Here is a 14,053-nt window from a genome sequence, read left to right as displayed (position 1 = left end):
ATCACCAGAGCTGTGTGAGAGTGTGAACCTTGGAGCTGAAGATGAGATGTACATAACAAATGAGGTGCATCACCAGAGCTGTATTAGTCAGCCCTGGAGCCGAAGATGAGTTGCATGTCACAAAGGAGGTGCATCACTAGAGCTGTGTGAGAATGTGAGCCCTGGAGCTGAAGAGGAGCTGCACATCACAAACGAGGTGCATCACCAGAGCTGTGTGAGAGTGACAGCCCTGGGGCTGAAGATGAGCGACACATCACAAACGAGGTGCATCACCAGAGCTGTGTGAGAGTGACAGCCCTGGGGCAGAAGATGAGCTGTACATCACAAACGAGGTGCATCACCAGAGCTGTGTGAGAGTGACAGCCCTGGGGCTGAAGATGAGCAACACATCACAAACGAGGTGCATCACCAGAGCTATGTGAGAGTGACAGCCCTGGGGCAGAAGATGAGCTGTACATCACAAACGAGGTGCATCGCCAGAGCTGTGTGAGAGTGACAGCCCTGGGGCTGAAGATGAGCGACACATCACAAATGAGGTGCATCACCAGAGCTGTGTGAGAGTGACAGCCCTGGGGCTGAAGATGAGCGACACATCACAAACGAGGTGCATCACCAGAGCTGTGTGAGAGTGTCAGTGCTAGAACAGTAGATGAGCTGCACGTCAAAAACAAGATACATCACCAAAGCTGTGTGAGTGTGATCCCTGGAGCTGAAGATGAGCTGTACATAACAAATTAGGTGCATCACCAAAGCTGTGTGAGAGTGACAGCCCTGGGGCAGAAGATGAGCTGTACATCACAAACGAGGTGCATCACTAGAGCTGTGTGAGAGTGACAGCCCTGGGGCAGAAGATGAGCTGTACATCACAAACGAGGTGCATCACCAGAGCTGTGTGAGAGTGACAGCCCTGGGGCAGAAGATGAGCTGTACATCACAAACGAGGTGCATCACCAGAGCTGTGTGAGAGTGTCAGTGCCAGAACAGTAGATGAGCTGCCCGCCAATAATAAGATACATCACCAGAGCTGTGTAAGAGTGTCAGTGCTAGAAGAGAAGATGAGCTGTATATCACAAACGAGGTGCATCTTCAGAGCTGTGTGAGACTCTCAGCCTTGGAGCAGAATATGGGCTACACTTCATAAACGAGGTGCCTCACCTGAGCTGTGTGAGAGTGTGGGCCCTGGAGCTGAAGATGAGCTGCGGGTCACAAACGAGGTGCATCACTAAAGCTCTGTGAGAGTGAGCTCTAGAGTAGAAGATGAGCTGCACATCACAAATGGGAATTTCGAGGGCAGTACTGTGGAATGAAGTAGGACACACCAGGGAGGGCTGGGGCAGAAGATAGAGCTGCCTCAGTGGAGCTGTGGGGGGCTCGCGTGCTGCAACAACAGTGGTGCTGCAGATCAGGAGTGAGGTACACTGGCAGAACTGTGTGTCACTGGGCGGAAACTGACAGGCCCAGTCCGTAGCAAGCAGTAAGAGGGGTGGGTCAACATTCAAATGCATCGTAGAGCACCGAGTCTACCTCAGTACTCTCACGAAAATGAGTACTGTACGTCAAGGCTGAGGAGCACTGGCAGAGCTTTGAGTCTGTCTCAGTACTGTAACGAAAATTAGTACTGTAGGTCGGGGATGAGGTGCACTGGCACAGCACTGAGTCAGCAATGTGATTCAGAGGTCTCAGTAGTGTCAGAGCAGACAGTGCTGTGGGTCAGGCTGAGGTGCACCAGCAGAGCTCTGCAGAGGTCTCAGTAGCGTCAGAGCAGAGAGTGCTGTGGTTTAGGTCTGAGGTGCATCAGCAGAGCCCAGATGAGGTCTCAGTAGTGTCAGAGCAGAGAGTGCTGTGGGTCAGGCTGAGGTGCATCAGCAGAGCTCTGCAGAGGTCTCAGTAGCGCAAAATCAGATTGTGCTGTGGGTCAGAGCTGAGGTACATCAACAGAGCTCTGCAGAGGTCTCAGTAGCGTCAGAGCAGATAGTGCTGTGGGTTAGGGTGAGGTGCATCAGCAGAGCTCTGCAGAGGTCTCAGTAGCATCACAGCAGTGCTATCGTTCAGGGCTGAGGTGCATCAGCAGAGCTCTGCAGAGGTCTCAGTGGCGCCAGAGAAGAGAATGCTTTGGGTCAGGCTGAGGTGCATCAGCAGAGCACTTCAGAGGTCTCAGTAGCGTCAGAGCAGGGAATGCTGTGGGTCAGTGTGAGGTGCATCAGCAGAGCCCAGATGAGGTCTCAGTAGCGTCAGAGCAGAGAGTGCTGTGGTTTAGGTCTGAGGTGCATCAGCAGAGCCCAGATGAGGTCTCAGTAGTGTCAGAGCAGAGAGTGCTGTGGGTCAGGCTGAGGTGCATCAGCAGAGCTCTGCAGAGGTCTCAGTAGCGCAAAATCAGATTGTGCTGTGGGTCAGAGCTGAGGTACATCAACAGAGCTCTGCAGAGGTCTCAGTAGCGTCAGAGCAGATAGTGCTGTGGGTTAGGGTGAGGTGCATCAGCAGAGCTCTGCAGAGGTCTCAGTAGCATCACAGCAGTGCTATCGTTCAGGGCTGAGGTGCATCAGCAGAGCTCTGCAGAGGTCTCAGTGGCGCCAGAGAAGAGAATGCTTTGGGTCAGGCTGAGGTGCATCAGCAGAGCACTTCAGAGGTCTCAGTAGCGTCAGAGCAGGGAATGCTGTGGGTCAGTGTGAGGTGCATCAGCAGAGCCCAGATGAGGTCTCAGTAGTGTGAGAGCAGAGAGTGCTGTGGGTCATAGCTGAGGTGCATCAGCAGAGCTCTGCTGAGGTCTCAGTAGCGTCAAAGCAGAGAATGCAGTGGGTCAGAGATGAGGTGCATCAGCGGAGCTCTGCAGAGGTCTCAGTAGCGTCAGATAAGAGTGCTGTGGGTCAGAGGTCTCAGTAGTGTCAGATCAGGGAGTGCTTTGGGTCAGAGCTGAGGTGCATCAGCTGAGATCTGCAGAGGTCTCAGTAGCGTCAGAGCAGGGGTGCTGTGGGTCAGGGTGAGGTGCATCAGCAGAGCTCTGCAGAGGTCTCAGCGCCAGAGCAGGGAGTGCTGTGGGTCAGGGTGAGGTGCATCAGCAGAGCTCTGCAGAGGTCTCAGCGCCAGAGCAGGGAGTGCTTTGGGTCAGAGCTGAGGTGCATCAGCTGAGATCTGCAGAGGTCTCAGTAGCGTCAGAGCAGGGGTGCTGTGGGTCAGGGTGAGGTGCATCAGCAGAGCTCTGCAGAGGTCTCAGCGCCAGAGCAGGGAGTGCTGTGGGTCAGGGTGAGGTGCATCAGCAGAGCTCTGCAGAGGTCTCAGTAGCGTCAGAGCAGGGAGTGCTGTGGGTCAGAGCTGAAGTGCATCCGCGGAGCTCTGCAGAGGTCTCAGTAGTGTCAGATAAGAGTGCTGTGGGTCAGAGGTCTCAGTAGCGTCAGAGCAGGGGGTGCTTTGGGTCAGAGCTGAGGTGCATCAGCAGAGCTCTGCAGAGGTCTCAGTTGCATCGGAGCAGGGAGTGCTGTGGATCAGGGTGAGTTGCATCAGCAGAGCTCTGCAGAGGTCTCAGTAGCGTCAGAGCAGGGGGTGCTGTGGGTCAGGGTGAGGTGCATCAGCAGAACTCTGCAGAGGTCTCAGCGCCAGAGCAGGGAGTGCTATTGGTCAGAGCTGAAGTGCATCCGCCGAGCTCTGCAGAGGTCTCAGTAGTGTCAGATAAGAGTGCTGTGGGTCAGAGGTCTCAGTAGTGTCAGATCAGGGAGTGCTTTGGGTCAGAGCTGAGGTGCATCAGCTGAGATCTGCAGAGGTCTCAGTAGCGTCAGAGCAGAGAGTGCTGTGGATCAGGGTGAGTTGCATCAGCAGAGCTCTGCAGAGGTCTCAGTAGCGTCAGAGCAGGGGTGCTGTGGGTCAGGGTGAGGTGCATCAGCAGAGCTCTGCAGAGGTCTCAGCGCCAGAGCAGGGAGTGCTATGGGTCAGAGCTGAGGTGCATCAGCAGAGCTCTGCAGAGGTCTCAGTAGCGTCAGAGCAGGGAGTGCTGTGGGTCAGAGCTGAAGTGCATCCGCGGAGCTCTGCAGAGGTCTCAGTAGTGTCAGATAAGAGTGCTGTGGGTCAGAGGTCTCAGTAGCGTCAGAGCAGGGGGTGCTTTGGGTCAGAGCTGAGGTGCATCAGCAGAGCTCTGCAGAGGTCTCAGTACCATCGGAGCAGGGAGTGCTGTGGATCAGGGTGAGTTGCATCAGCAGAGCTCTGCAGAGGTCTCAGTAGCGTCAGAGCAGGGGGTGCTGTGGGTCAGGGTGAGGTGCATCAGCAGAGCTCTGCAGAGGTCTCAGCGCCAGAGCAGGGAGTGCTATGGGTCAGAGCTGAGGTGCATCAGCAGAGCTCTGCAGAGGTCTCAGTAGCGTCAGAGCAGGGAGTGCTGTGGGTCAGAGCTGAAGTGCATCCGCGGAGCTCTGCAGAGGTCTCAGTAGTGTCAGATAAGAGTGCTGTGGGTCAGAGGTCTCAGTAGCGTCAGAGCAGGGGGTGCTTTGGGTCAGAGCTGAGGTGCATCAGCAGAGCTCTGCAGAGGTCTCAGTAGCATCGGAGCAGGGAGTGCTGTGGATCAGGGTGAGTTGCATCAGCAGAGCTCTGCAGAGGTCTCAGTAGCGTCAGAGCAGGGGGTGCTGTGGGTCAGGGTGAGGTGCATCAGCAGAGCTCTGCAGAGGTCTCAGCGCCAGAGCAGGGAGTGCTATGGGTCAGAGCTGAGGTGCATCAGCAGAGCTCTGCAGAGGTCTCAGTAGCGTCAGAGCAGGGAGTGCTGTGGGTCAGAGCTGAGGTGCATCCGCGGAGCTCTGCAGAGGTCTCAGTAGTGTCAGATAAGAGTGCTGTGGGTCAGAGGTCTCAGTAGCGTCAGAGCAGGGGGTGCTTTGGGTCAGAGCTGAGGTGCATCAGCAGAGCTCTGCAGAGGTCTCAGTAGCATCGGAGCAGAGAGTGCTGTGGATCAGGGTGAGTTGCATCAGCAGAGCTCTGCAGAGGTCTCAGTAGCGTCAGAGCAGGGGTGCTGTGGGTCAGGGTGAGGTGCATCAGCAGAGCTCTGCAGAGGTCTCAGCGCCAGAGCAGGGAGTGCTATGGGTCAGAGCTGAGGTGCATCAGCAGAGCTCTGCAGAGGTCTCAGTAGCGTCAGAGCAGGGACTGCTGTGGGTCAGAGCTGAGGTGCATCCGCGGAGCTCTGCAGAGGTCTCAGTAGTGTCAGATAAGAGTGCTGTGGGTCAGAGGTCTCAGTAGTGTCAGATCAGGGAGTGCTTTGGGTCAGAGCTGAGGTGCATCAGCTGAGATCTGCAGAGGTCTCAGTAGCGTCAGAGCAGAGAGTGCTGTGGGTCAGGACTGAGGTGCATCAGCAGAGCTCTGCAGAGGTCTCAGTAGCGTCAGAGCAGGGAGTGCTGTGGGTCAGGGTGAGGTGCATCAGCGGATCAGGTGAGGTGCATCAGCAGAGCTCTGCAGAGGTCTCAGTAGCATCGGAGCAGGGAGTGCTGTGGGTCAGGGTGAGGTGCATCAGCAGAGCTCTGCAGATGTCTGAGCGCCAGAGCAGGGAGTGCTGTGGATCAGGACTGAGGTACATCAGGCTGGGAGTCCACATCAGTAACGCACTGACTTGTTCTGTACTACAGAATTGTGATCAATTTGGGAGTTGGTGTGAGGGCTCTGTAGTCTGGAATGAGGAGCATCGTATGAGCTGGGGGTCGGTCCCAGTGCTGTGAACTGACGTGCCCTGTCAGGGCTCTGCTCCCTCGTGCCAGCCTCGTGACCTGCCTGCTGCAGGGCTCGGGTTCCTTTCCATGCCACTTAGGTGGATTCCTAGCACAAGGGACCCGGGACGTCCTGCAGACCCGGACACACGGCGCAGAAGACAGACAGTCTTGGCACGCCCCTAGCAGGACACCCCCGGCCGGGGGCTCCACCGCTTTCCCTTACGTGCTCAGTGTTGGTAAAACACGCAAAGATGACGTCAGCTCCCGACGCGTCAGTATCTCTCACCAATCTCAGCGCGCAGAGGGTGGGCGTGGCCGCTGCATGTATAAATATGCATAATTAGGGAGGGAAGAGCTGTAACCAGAGAGAAGCGAGAAGGGAAGGAGCAGTCCGGAGGGGAGAGCGCAGGAGGAAGCAGCTCGGAATACAGAGCTCAAGCAACGACTGACACCCCAGAGGGGCTGGAGCAGCAACCCCTCCCCCCAGCAAGAAAGGGTCACCCTCTGAGTGACATCCCAGAGGAACTAGAGCAGCCACGGGCAGCAAGAAAGGGTCAGCCTCTGACTGACATCCCAGAGGAACTAGAGCAGCCCCCTGCAGCTAGAAAGGGTCACCCTCTGAGTGACATCCCAGAGGAACTGGAGCAGCCACGCGGCAGCAAGAGGGGGCATTTTATGACTGACATCCCAGAGAGGGCAGAGGGACTTGAGCAGCCCCCCTCTGTGGAGCAAGAAGGTGGCACCCACGGACTGACATCCCAGAGGGGCCAGAGGGACTGGAGCAGCCCCCCTCTGTGGAGCAAGAAGGTGGCACCCACGGACTGACATCCCAGAGGGGCCAGAGGGACTGAAGCAGCCCCCCTTCTCTGCAGCAAGGAGTGAGCACCCGCTGGCATCCCAGAAGGTCTGGAGGGGACCCAGTGCAGCAACAAGTGAGCACTTGTTGGAATCCCAGAGGAAGTGGAGCCGTCCCCCTGCAGTAACAAGTGAGCTGTCGCTGCCATCCAGGTGGGGCTAGACTAGGTTTAATCAAAGGTGCTCAGAACAGTCACACTTTACACGGATAGTGTTTTACCCTGGGTTTCTTTGATTTGAGTTTTCACACTCTGAACCAACAACACCCTCACATCACAGATTGATTACTGGATACACAAGTTCCCACAGTGAGTAGATGTTTCTCGTCCCAGCGAGAGGTTGAGGGCTACAGGAGGACCTAAAGAATCGTTGAGGGCTTCCATCCATTTCAGACTCATCATACAAATAAGAGGGCCAATCAGAAACCATGTCAACCAAGGAGGCGGAAGTGCTTGGTATCTGCTCCAGCTACCAGGCGGTCATGCCGCAATTTGTGTGCAAAACGGAGGAGTTCCCTCACCCCATCAAAACCAAGGTGTTGAAGGGCAAAGGCAAGCTGCGAAGGCCCCGGCAGTCCAGGTTCAAGACGCAGCCGGTCACTTTCGACGAGATTCAAGAGGTGGAGGAGGAAGGGGCCTCGGCCACAGACGAGGAGAAGGCGCGGAGGTCCTTCCTGAAGTCGCTGGAGTCCCTGAGGAGGAGCACGCAGAACTTGCACCTCCAGCACAAGGAGACGTTGAGCGGCAACTCAAAGATGAGGCACAGCCTCGATTCCAGCGACTCTGACTCTACGCACTGAAAGGGGCCAGTGCAGGACCTGTTGGACCCTCAATGCCCTGCTCCAGACCGGGGCCCCAGGCAGCATGGCCGAAACACATTGCCGCAAGCAGGCAGTACATGTGTAGTGGCAGAGGCTGCTGCTATAGACAGTGTGTCAAGAGGTGATTTCATGGGCAGTGGGCGCTACAAAAGGCTTGTCCATCCACTGGCTTGGAGAAGTCTGAGGTAGATCCTCCACAACCTACTTGCTGAGACATTAGCCTTCACTTTGTTGGATCTACACAATCCCACCGTGTGATTCCTGTGCCAGAGTTTCAAATCTATCAACCATGTCACAGCCTTCACTGTACAGGTGGTTCCTGTGGGACTGCCTGGGAGCACCTCGTCACTTCATAGCCCACGTAGGGCTGGAACTTTTCAAGAGCTCTTTTGAAGTACATTTTGGTTCAAATATGGGGGTTTTCAAGGGGCAGGTCTGAATCGCTGCAGGACTGTAAGAGTTAATGCAACAACACAGGATCAAAGACAAACTAGTGTCATTCTACCACATGTGGAGGCTAGTCCTTGAGATCAGTAAAGATTGTTGCATCATGGTGAGGCTTCAGGGCACTTGAATAACCAAAGAAGGAGAGAAGTTACACTGTGCTACAAAGAAATAGTTTGAAATGACCTTGACTTCAAGCCGCTGCATCCAAAGGGGACCGTGGACAAAACTTTTTTTGGCCCGACTTTTGCACACATGTATCAAAAGCCAGGTTTCCTTGCACAAGCCGGTGACTTTTTCTAACCAGGGACGAACTCTATTTTTGTATCCTTAAAATGCCCTCTTTTCTATTTTTACAGGAGGAAGTCTGGAGCAATTAACTTTTTCGAAGAAGTTTCTATTTTCCTGTTTTTGTTCTGCTTTTACATAATGCTGGTGGTGGTAATTGAATCTGTTTCTACCTAGTCAAATGTCATATTTTAATTAAAAAGAAATATTTTGTTGAAACGTTTGCATGGTGTATGTGTGACAGGCACGTGAAGCGATATTTCCTCTTGCCACACAAGCCACAGTTATCAACTTTGTGTGAAGGGCTGTACGGGCCTTGTTACCAGATGCTTTGTAACTATTGAGTTTTAAAGTCCATCTCACATTGGTATGTTTCCTGTTTGTAACATTCCCCAACTTTGGCAGATGTTTGAACTCTGACACATGAGGTACAGGGTCCAGTTTACAAGGGCTTCCTATGATTTATTCCTTTACTCCGAATTCCTTTGAGTAAACTAGTACTGCAGGAGTACGTGACCCCTACACACACCCAAACATGTGTGTGAATCAGGACCAAAGTGATATGCCCAGGATCACACATTTAAGTAGGGAAACAGTGATTACTTTTCGAGTTTCCAACACCTGCTGTTGCCACGAGGCCACTTGATCAAGTGTGGCCCGTTAGGTAGGGAGATTTGTGATTGTTAATATGTGCTCTGTGGTTTGGGGCTTGTTTGACATTTTTGGGGGGACATGCGCCTGAATGGGTAGCACACAAATATTCAATAGACCCCAAGGGAGGTAATGCAGAAGAATGTTATCTAATCATTTTAGTAGAGGTGTCAGTGTATGCCCCCTTATAAGAGTACTGCTGCCAAGGTTGTGTGGTGGGTCAACGCGCGTGCTGTAAAGTACACACATATTGGAGAAATCTGTGTGCAACCTGCAGGTCATGAGTTCTAATATAGCATTATATATATATATATATATATATATATTACATTTTAATACACGAAAGTCTACTTTGTTTACTAAATGTTTTGAGAGCACCCCCTTTTATTCATTAATAGGAAAAAGGGAATCGAACTAGCTGTCCCTATTGGAGGTGGGCGAGCCACGTAGAGCTCGAGCCGGATTCGAGCCAAAGGCCAGGGTCGAGCTCAATTCGATCTCCCCTTGGACTCTCGAGCCGAGCTTCTGCCTGCCACCCACACTCGACCATCATGCAGCAACAATTGTTAAAACGGAGAAAAAGAGGTAGCTAAGCCATCTACTGGTTGAAATGCATAATGTGAAACTAGAAAACCCAGGACCAATCCTGGCTTCCCCACTATGAATAAAATGTGTGATCCTTGGCAAATAATGTATATCACAGAGCCTACTTTTAATTCGTTATGGGAGTCCCTCCCCAATACGTACATTTAAGGAGTGTGCTGTCCAAAAATGTTCTGATGTATTAAGGCGAAACTCTTCTGCATGTTAAAGAAATACCTTTTAAATGTAGAAAGCCTGTCATCTTTACACGTGACGCTTCTTGAATAGTTTAGTTGCCAACTGTTTCCAGGGCGTGGCTCGTGCGCTGTCTCTTAGGGCCCAGCCCGAGCTTTTGCTCAGCTCTGACACGGTCTCCCTGTTAATTTATTGTACCCCCTACATCTAGCTCCTATACTGTGCACAGTCCTCCCCTCAGTGTCTAGGTGCTACATAGCGGCCACGTTCCCAGGTCCGTGCGTGATGAGCTGTTCCAGGCCACATTTTACCTTTCAATTCTGGAACTTATAGTAAGGGTCACTGAAATTATGAGATTGTGTGGGCGTGGCGATTTTCACATAATTACATATTTGCCACACAAGGCATCATCTGCTGCATGATTTGCAAATTTCAGACCAAAAAATTGTTTCTAGCTCAAATGGTTCAAAAGTTACTCAGACTGCAGCAACACATTGCTGGGCAGTGGAAGGAAGACCCTTTGCAAAGGTTGAGTGGTCGCCTTTCTGCTGCGTATTGCTATACTTTGGTGTTTAACCGGAACTACTGTGGCACAGCCAATGCCCAGACAGTGTTACCAAGTTTAACAAGCATTAGAAATGCAATCGGGCTCGGATTTATTTGAGTTTGAGCTAATGGCATTGTAAATGCAAATGTCTTTTTGCCATGTGTTATGGAGTGTGTGCATGTGGTGTGTAGTGGAAGTATGTTGGTTGAATTGTAATTTTACCAATGGTGGCATGCTGTGCTTTATATGAATATGTTTAAAAGTAAAGTGTACCATACTGCGATTGCTTGGTGGAAAAGTGCACTGCCGGCTGGAGGTGTGTGTGCCTGGTGGAAGGGTGCACTGACGGCTGGTGGGTGTGTGCTTGGTAAAAGCGTGCACAGATGGATGATGGTTGTTGGTGTTTGTGCATGGTGAAAGCATTCATTGACGGCTGGGGGTGTGTGTTGTTTTCTGTGTGCTGGTGAGTGTGTGCTGGTGAGTCTGTGGGGGTGAGCCTGGGGAGTGAGTGTGGTGGTGAGTGTGTTGTGTTGAGTGGTGACAAGTGTGTGGTGTTGAGAGACTGAGGTGTGTGGTTTGTGTGTGCGTTATGTGTGTGTGGTGTTTTCTGCACACTCACACACTGCCCCGTAACATTCACACACTGCTCACCCGCACACTCCCAATGTCGCACAAACTGCCGGTGGTAATCAATCACGTCTGCGTAAATGTTAACTGTCAAGACAGAGGAACCAGCTTACTTCTGACGAACTGCACAAGTCTGCCCCTCCTACACATGCACTCGGCTCAATGATGGATAAGAGGGAGGGGCTACCTGGTCCAGATGTCACATAGCAAGTGATCGCTTGTTTATTGACTGTGCTATTATTATAAGGGTGTTTCAAAGTGCTAAAAGATGGGTGGGGAGGTGAAGGGTGCATGGTGTTTCAAGCAGCTTGCATAGCACTCAGTTAAAACTACAGGCGAATCGAAGCGCTGAGGGGGAATGGATGAAGTCGACTTTAATTGGATTTTCCAATTCATCACTAGTCACCTCTACCACTCATCTACTTATATAGTCATTCAAGTTACATATCCGGTGTACAACCTTATTACCTTGTACTGTTTTCTGATAATAAATACTTTGGTAACAATACAATTACTTAGATGAGAGAGAGAACAAGGACTATGGCAGAAGGAAACGAAATGATATTAGTTTAAAGTAGATTCTGGCGCTTCAAAGCGCCAAGGGTGAAAAAATTGGTATGGTTTGTCGTTTCTATGGCCGTTTCGAAGAGCTGCGAGGTCGGAGGAAGGCGGGGCAGCCAAGGGTTTCGGAATGCAGAGGAAGTCGAATAATCAGGCTTCACTCACTTCATTGCTATTGCATACAATGTACACATTGTTTCATTAAAGAACAAAACTCAGTACAAAAGTGCATAGACAATATACATATAAAAACTATTCGCTTGTCTTAAAGTGTTTAAATCGAAGGCCAAGAATATTTTTCTTTTAAAGTTATTCAATCCTGGCATTCGCCCAAATACCCCTGGATTATTTAAGCGTGCAATGTTAAAATGATGGTCGAAAACCCGAGCAGGGCCCCTTGTAGGTCGGGCGCTACCTGGACTTTAAATTTTACGGTAATTGAGGTGACGGTCTTGCCCCAGAAAGTAGGAAGATTAAGAACAGCGGGACGTAGGGCCCGATCCTGTGGAAGCCCACATCGAAGTTGCTGAAAACATTCGATGCAAGTGGTATAATAAATTCCAGTTGGAATAAAAACAAAAAATAAACATTCTTTTTAAGTTCGCTCATCGGGCAGCTTTATGGGCCATAAGATTAATAACAATCCCCTGAAGCGAAAACAATTTTGGAGCCGGTGCTGCAGCTTCGTGCAGATAAAGATAAAGTACGGGTACCAGTTGCCCAATCCTATAAACTGAAGTACACTAAAGTTATCACGTTGCCAGTTTGACGAATTAGCGGTACTTTCCCTCTTTTTGAACGCGATCCCTGGGGAGCCACAGCAGGCTCACGTTTCACCTGCTCACCGCCTCTACCCAAGCCTGAGATCGAACACAAGACACTGGGTTAAAAAGCAAGGCATTGTTGCTTCACCTCACGTGCACCTTGTGTATCCTACCTGCCCCAGGCAACAACACGGCCTTCGAAGCCAAATAGCGATTTGCAAGGAAATTAAACTCTTATCAACATACAGAAACGTTTCCTGCATAACAAGGGACAGTTGGTCCGTGGAGAGATCGGTTCTCGATCCACCTTAACCCCATTTAAGGTTTGTTGTTTTCATTCCTGGTTCCCCCTCCGCGCATAAATGAATTGTTTACTCCGCCTCGCGCTGGGAGCGGAAAGGTTCATAGGCGCCGGATTCCGTTTCCCAATAGACTGGAGCACCCACGCTGTTAGCGAGTGGGCGTTGTTGGCGCGGAAGAAAGAGGTGACTGGGAAATCTGAATTAATGCCACCGCCATGCGGGTGGTCCCTGGGACACCAAGAGGAAATTATTTTCCGAGAGGCTCGCGGCGGTTTATGCTTTAACGAATTATTAAAAGGCGATGGGCGCTTTTCAGTGGAATGTTTACTAGAATCACGTCGTGTTCCGGTCACTGGGGCTGGCTAGTAATCCCCGTTAAGACCCGCAGAGGACGCAACGCCACAAGATCCTCTGTGGCCATTTCCCGGCCTGGCATGCAGCAGCTGTGCGCTGAGCGCTGCTGAATGGTGAACGTGCCCGGCCATCTGCATTCACTTACGGAGGCACCCTGACAGCTCCTAATTATAATTAATGTACTTCTTTGCGCGAGCACGAACTAAATATGCCCAAAATGGCGTAACAAAACTACATTTACCCTATCACTTCAAGCCTATTAAAACGACAACACAACGAACACGAATCACTGGCCAGATGACAGAACACGCAAAGGAATGTGTAGAATTTGTCTCGGCCAAAGCCCTAGGAGATACTTTTTTTTCTTCTTTAACATTAGTTCTCGAAACTCCTCCCACTTTCAGTGGGGAGGAGTCCGAGCCCTAAAAATGACAAAATAATGAAGTAATACTATTACAAAATGTGCCACATAATGACGCATAATTTGCCTTTTCTTGCTGCATAATTTACCCAACATGCAACACGATTTGGACGTATCCTGCTGCATAATTCCAGTAGCCATGCTTATAGTTTTGGCTTTATAATGGAATAAACAAGACCACACGTGTCAGAATTCAAAGAAAAACCTGGCCAGCAGCAGGGCCATCACACATGGATCTTGGACGCGTACAAGGAGTGGTTGTTTGTAACTTAACTTCTGAGGTAGTGAAGGCAGATTAGCTACACCACCAGGTCATAGTAGTTAACATCACGTTTGAGCTGCCTGCATGTGTTGCTTCTTTTTTGTGCACTGATATTTGTAGCTCCAGTTTCGTTATGAGAAAAGTCAAGCTACATGTCCCAGAATGCATAGCTGTAACGAGGGTGGAGTGAGCTGCTCAACTCTTATATAAGATATCTTGAAATATTTGATAGCGCCCCCGCCCCCTGTTCTCCCCGAGAATGACTGGTCGTTTAAAAAAAAAAATCCAGATTCCCCTCAGGCGTCAGCCACTCCTGAAGTGTGCTTTGATGCTAATTCAATTAGCCTAATTGAATATTTAAGTGGGTCTGAACGAAGGCACAGCCCTGGCCCTCGGGAGGGTTTTGTGCTAATGACGCTGTGATGTTGCCTGGAACCCCAGCAGGACAGACTTAAGCATGTAACATGTGAATCAGGCCTAGTTCCCAACTGCTGTGTTAATGTGACACCTTCAGGCACTTCTGATTTGTTTTAACCCAACCACGCTTTGCATTCTGGGACTTGTAGTTTCACATTTACCCTCATATTTGTGGGCTCAAAATCCAGTCGTGCCAAGCGCTGTTTGTTAATCTGCCAGACGGACCCTACCTATCTACAGGGGTTTATTTATGAGCCGTTGTGTAACTTTGGCGCCGCTGGTGCGTCTCTTTTT

The 14,053-nt window shown here is 50.9% G+C and overlaps 1 protein-coding gene across 1 annotated transcript; it reads left to right on the top strand.

Annotated features, from left to right (window-relative positions):
- The first annotated feature begins 6,016 nt into the window (after positions 1–6,016).
- LOC147665204 (uncharacterized protein C11orf96-like) lies at positions 6,017–8,295 on the top strand. The gene has a single exon (XM_086949676.1). The coding sequence runs from the start codon at positions 6,952–6,954 to the stop codon at positions 7,321–7,323; it is 372 nt and encodes a 123-aa protein (XP_086805802.1). The 5' UTR covers positions 6,017–6,951; the 3' UTR covers positions 7,324–8,295.
- Positions 8,296–14,053: the final 5,758 nt, after the last annotated feature.

Source organism: Lissotriton vulgaris, unplaced genomic scaffold, assembly GCF_964263255.1.
Source record: "Lissotriton vulgaris unplaced genomic scaffold, aLisVul1.2 SCAFFOLD_10994, whole genome shotgun sequence".
Taxonomy (NCBI): domain Eukaryota; kingdom Metazoa; phylum Chordata; class Amphibia; order Caudata; family Salamandridae; genus Lissotriton; species Lissotriton vulgaris.
The sequence above is the reverse complement of the archived record's forward strand: the minus strand, read 5'-3'. Positions and strand labels throughout refer to the sequence as shown.